This window comes from Austrofundulus limnaeus, unplaced genomic scaffold (assembly GCF_001266775.1).
Source record: "Austrofundulus limnaeus strain Quisiro unplaced genomic scaffold, Austrofundulus_limnaeus-1.0 Scaffold7, whole genome shotgun sequence".
NCBI classification, from domain to species: Eukaryota; Metazoa; Chordata; class Actinopteri; order Cyprinodontiformes; family Rivulidae; genus Austrofundulus; species Austrofundulus limnaeus.
In genome coordinates, this window is record NW_013952409.1 from 5,288,814 (window position 1) to 5,292,105 (window position 3,292).

At 41.4% G+C, this 3,292-nt stretch overlaps 1 protein-coding gene across 1 annotated transcript in view; it reads left to right on the forward strand.

The window, feature by feature from the left end:
• Positions 1 to 3,023, forward strand: part of LOC106537038 (probable polypeptide N-acetylgalactosaminyltransferase 8) — a gene marked incomplete in the record, with an annotated part of 16,705 nt that extends 13,682 nt beyond the window's left edge. The window contains 4 exon segments of the mRNA XM_014034406.1: positions 1,598 to 1,735; positions 1,843 to 1,935; positions 2,046 to 2,216; positions 2,298 to 3,023. Coding sequence (XP_013889860.1) covers positions 1,598 to 1,735; positions 1,843 to 1,935; positions 2,046 to 2,216; positions 2,298 to 2,417 — 522 coding nt within the window.
• Between the last annotated feature and the right edge of the window lie 269 nt (positions 3,024 to 3,292).

A 3,292-nucleotide genomic window follows, 5' to 3' on the forward strand; every position in this document is an offset into this window, starting at 1 on the left:
TTAAAGAGCAGGACCCTGTACGGTGTTCAGTTTCTGACATGCTGACCTTCCTGCAAGAATTACTAAATAAGGGACGCTCCCTGTCTGCCTTAAAAGTATATATGGCTGCTATTTCCTGTTGGCATGTGGGGTTTAATGGCTGTTCAGTGGGCTGGGACAAAGACATCGTTCAATTTTTAAAAGGTGCTAGGCACCTGCATCCACCAAGTCGGCCCATGGCACCAGCTTGAGACCTGGTGCTTGAGGCCCTCAGGTCACCCCCATTTGAACCTCTAATGGCAGTGGACCTCAAATGGCTTTCATTAAAGACAGCCTTCCTCTTGGAAGTGGCTTCTGCAAAATGCGTGGGCGAATTGCAGGCTCTATCTGTAGTCGAGCCATGCTGTCGGTGGAACTCTGATGGCTCAGGTGTGACACTGTGGCCTGATGTCTCTTTTGTCCCTAAAGTGGCATCAGCGACAGGCAGTACACAGCCGCTTCAGCTTGCCCGTTTTAACTCTRGGACCCCCTCGGAGCCTCTGTKCCCCGTTCGTGCGCTGGAGGCGTATGTCAGATCCACAGCGCCTTTCCGAAAGACAAATAACCTTTTTGTCTGTTWTGCAGGCCCTCGGAAAGGGCAGGCCCTTTCTAAGCAACGACTCTCGCACTGGGTCGTGGGGCTAATTAATAAGGCTTACACCTCAATGGGTCAATCACTTCCGGTCGGTGTGAAGTGTCATTCTACAAGGGGTCTGAAGACCTCGTGGGCTGCCATGACTGGAGTGCCGCTGGACATCATATGCAGTGCGGCCTCCTGGACATCACCCAGCACATTTGCTCGGTTCTACAGAGTGAATGTGGCAGTGCCCCATCCTCTGCAAAATATCCTGCAGCAGCTTCCTCCTGTATCCCAGTGAGGTAAGTGGTGTTGTGGGTTTTGCAGATTCCTCGTGACTTTTTTGACATAAGTCATCCAGTGCTTGAAGTACTGCCTCTGGCGGTCAGTAGGGATGAAATAGAATGAAAGTTACAACTGTAACTACGGTTCTATGAATCCCGGATGACCGCCAGAGCGCTCGGTCCCTCGGAATCCTTGGAACGCGAGAAGGTTGAGGGATTGAGCGCCGGCTGTCACGTGACTTTATAGAGTCATGTGGGTCACCGGCAGGTCACAGGTGACGTTGTTGGTATGAATTCTCGACCTGCGCATGCGCAAGAATGATCATTCAGTGCTTGAAGCACCGCCTCTGGCGGTCATCCGGGATTCATAGAACCGTAGTTACAGTTGTAACTTTCGTTATATGTATTGGAGCCAAGACTCTGAGCCAGAGGAGAATGAAGATGACAAAATTGTAGTTGTTAAATCTGAGTTATTTAGCAGTTCTATCGCAAATTCTGACTCTGTAGTTCAGAAAACGTCATAGAAAACGGAGGAAAAAAAGAATATAAAGATATTTACGCAGCACCAGGCGTGACTAAATTCAGATTGTCTCCACTCCTAGAGACGCCAACCTAACAAAACTTAATTTAACAGCTAAAAAGGTTGATTTTCCATGATATGTCCCCTTTGAAAGGACACATCCAACAAATCAGCCCATATTATAATTTGTCTCTGCAGAATCATGGCATTGACATTGGAGATGTCACTGAGAGGAAGCAACTCAGAGAAAGGCTGAAGTGTAAACCTTTCAAATGGTACCTGGATAATGTTTATCCTAAGCTGGACCCCTGGGACAACCTGCTTGCTTATGGAGGAGTAAGTTTGATCTTATTCATGGCAGAAGAATCATTACTGCTGCATACGTATTCATGCATTTTTTTAAACAGACTCCTTCTTATCATTGTTTGTTTTTTTATGGGCAGCTGAAAAATCTCGACACCAACATGTGCGTAGACCAAGGTCCAGTACCAGGTCACACACCCATCGCCTACAACTGCTATTACTATGGTTCACAGGTAAGAGAAGCAGGTTTGAAACAGAGTCTCGTTCATGAGCTGAAGTTTTGTGTCCCTGTTGTTGGTAGTTTATAAAATGTCTCTGTCTGCTTTTGTTCTTCTTATTCAAGATCGTATATTTTCGTGGGAATGGTGAACTCTACGTCGGCGGTATTAAGTCCCACAAGTACAACGATAACCGGTGTATAGCCGACCAAGGGCAGAAAAACACCGAGCCTGGCCTGTACAACTGCAAAGAGGCAATGCAGAAAAGAATGGGCATATACTGGGAATTCAGTCAGGTAATACAAAAAACTAGAGATTGTTAATATAATCATGACATATGAAATAAAATAATAATTACATTTAATCTCTAATTTCAGGGCAAAGAAATTAAGAACAAGGAGTCAAAAAGATGTCTAGAAATTGATAATGGTGTACTTCTAATTCGGGAATGCACCGGCCAGAGGTGGAAGATCCAAAACGTAATCAAAGACTTTTAAAAAGTGGTCCGACCAGCAGGAAGTGCTCCTCTGCTTATTTGATGAGCAGAAAATTATGTACGAGTGAAATACAAAAGTAGAAACACCAGAAGATGGGAAATAAATTAGTTTTAATTTGAGTGGTGGTTAAAAGATAGAAGAAATGTATTTTGTTCAATATTTATTTTTGCTCTGTTTTATCAACAGTTGTCCATTATTTAAAACAAGAATTGTGAATTTGATATTCTAAATCTTTCAAAAGTTGAAAATGTTTATGAAGCAATAGAATGCTCCCCCCTTAGTAAATCAGGTTGAGAACCAGGACATTGAAACTTTATTATTTTCCATATTACAGAAACTACTATATATATATTTGCACAGCTTGTTACAAGAGATAAGAGGGTAAAGTTACTGTTATTTTTAAACTTCTGAAGTTTTTTTTTCTACACCGAGTTTTAGCCAAGGATGTAGTTATAAACTACTTATTCTTACAATTTTGTTTGACTAAGACTTGACGTGTTTACTGTTGGGTATTAAATACTTGCGGGTAAAACTCTCTGTAAGCTGTGAACATGTTTTATTTCTGAAACACTTCATATGATAAATAAAAGACACTAAGCACTGTGATTTGAATATAGAATATGTTCATAATGAAACTGATTTTCTGTTTTATTAATCCCAAGAATGTAGTAAAATGCTCTTCAAATGACTTGAAAACAGATTTTTTTAGAGGAAATTCTTTCTATTTTAATTAGACAACTTGCTTTCTAAAATTAAAACCAAAGACAAAATTATATAATTTGGTATGTAATTAGATGTAAACTGGAAAAGAGATTTGGTATATTGCACAAGAAGTGCCTCCTGAAATCTTGCCTAGGGTCTTAAATTGGCCTGTT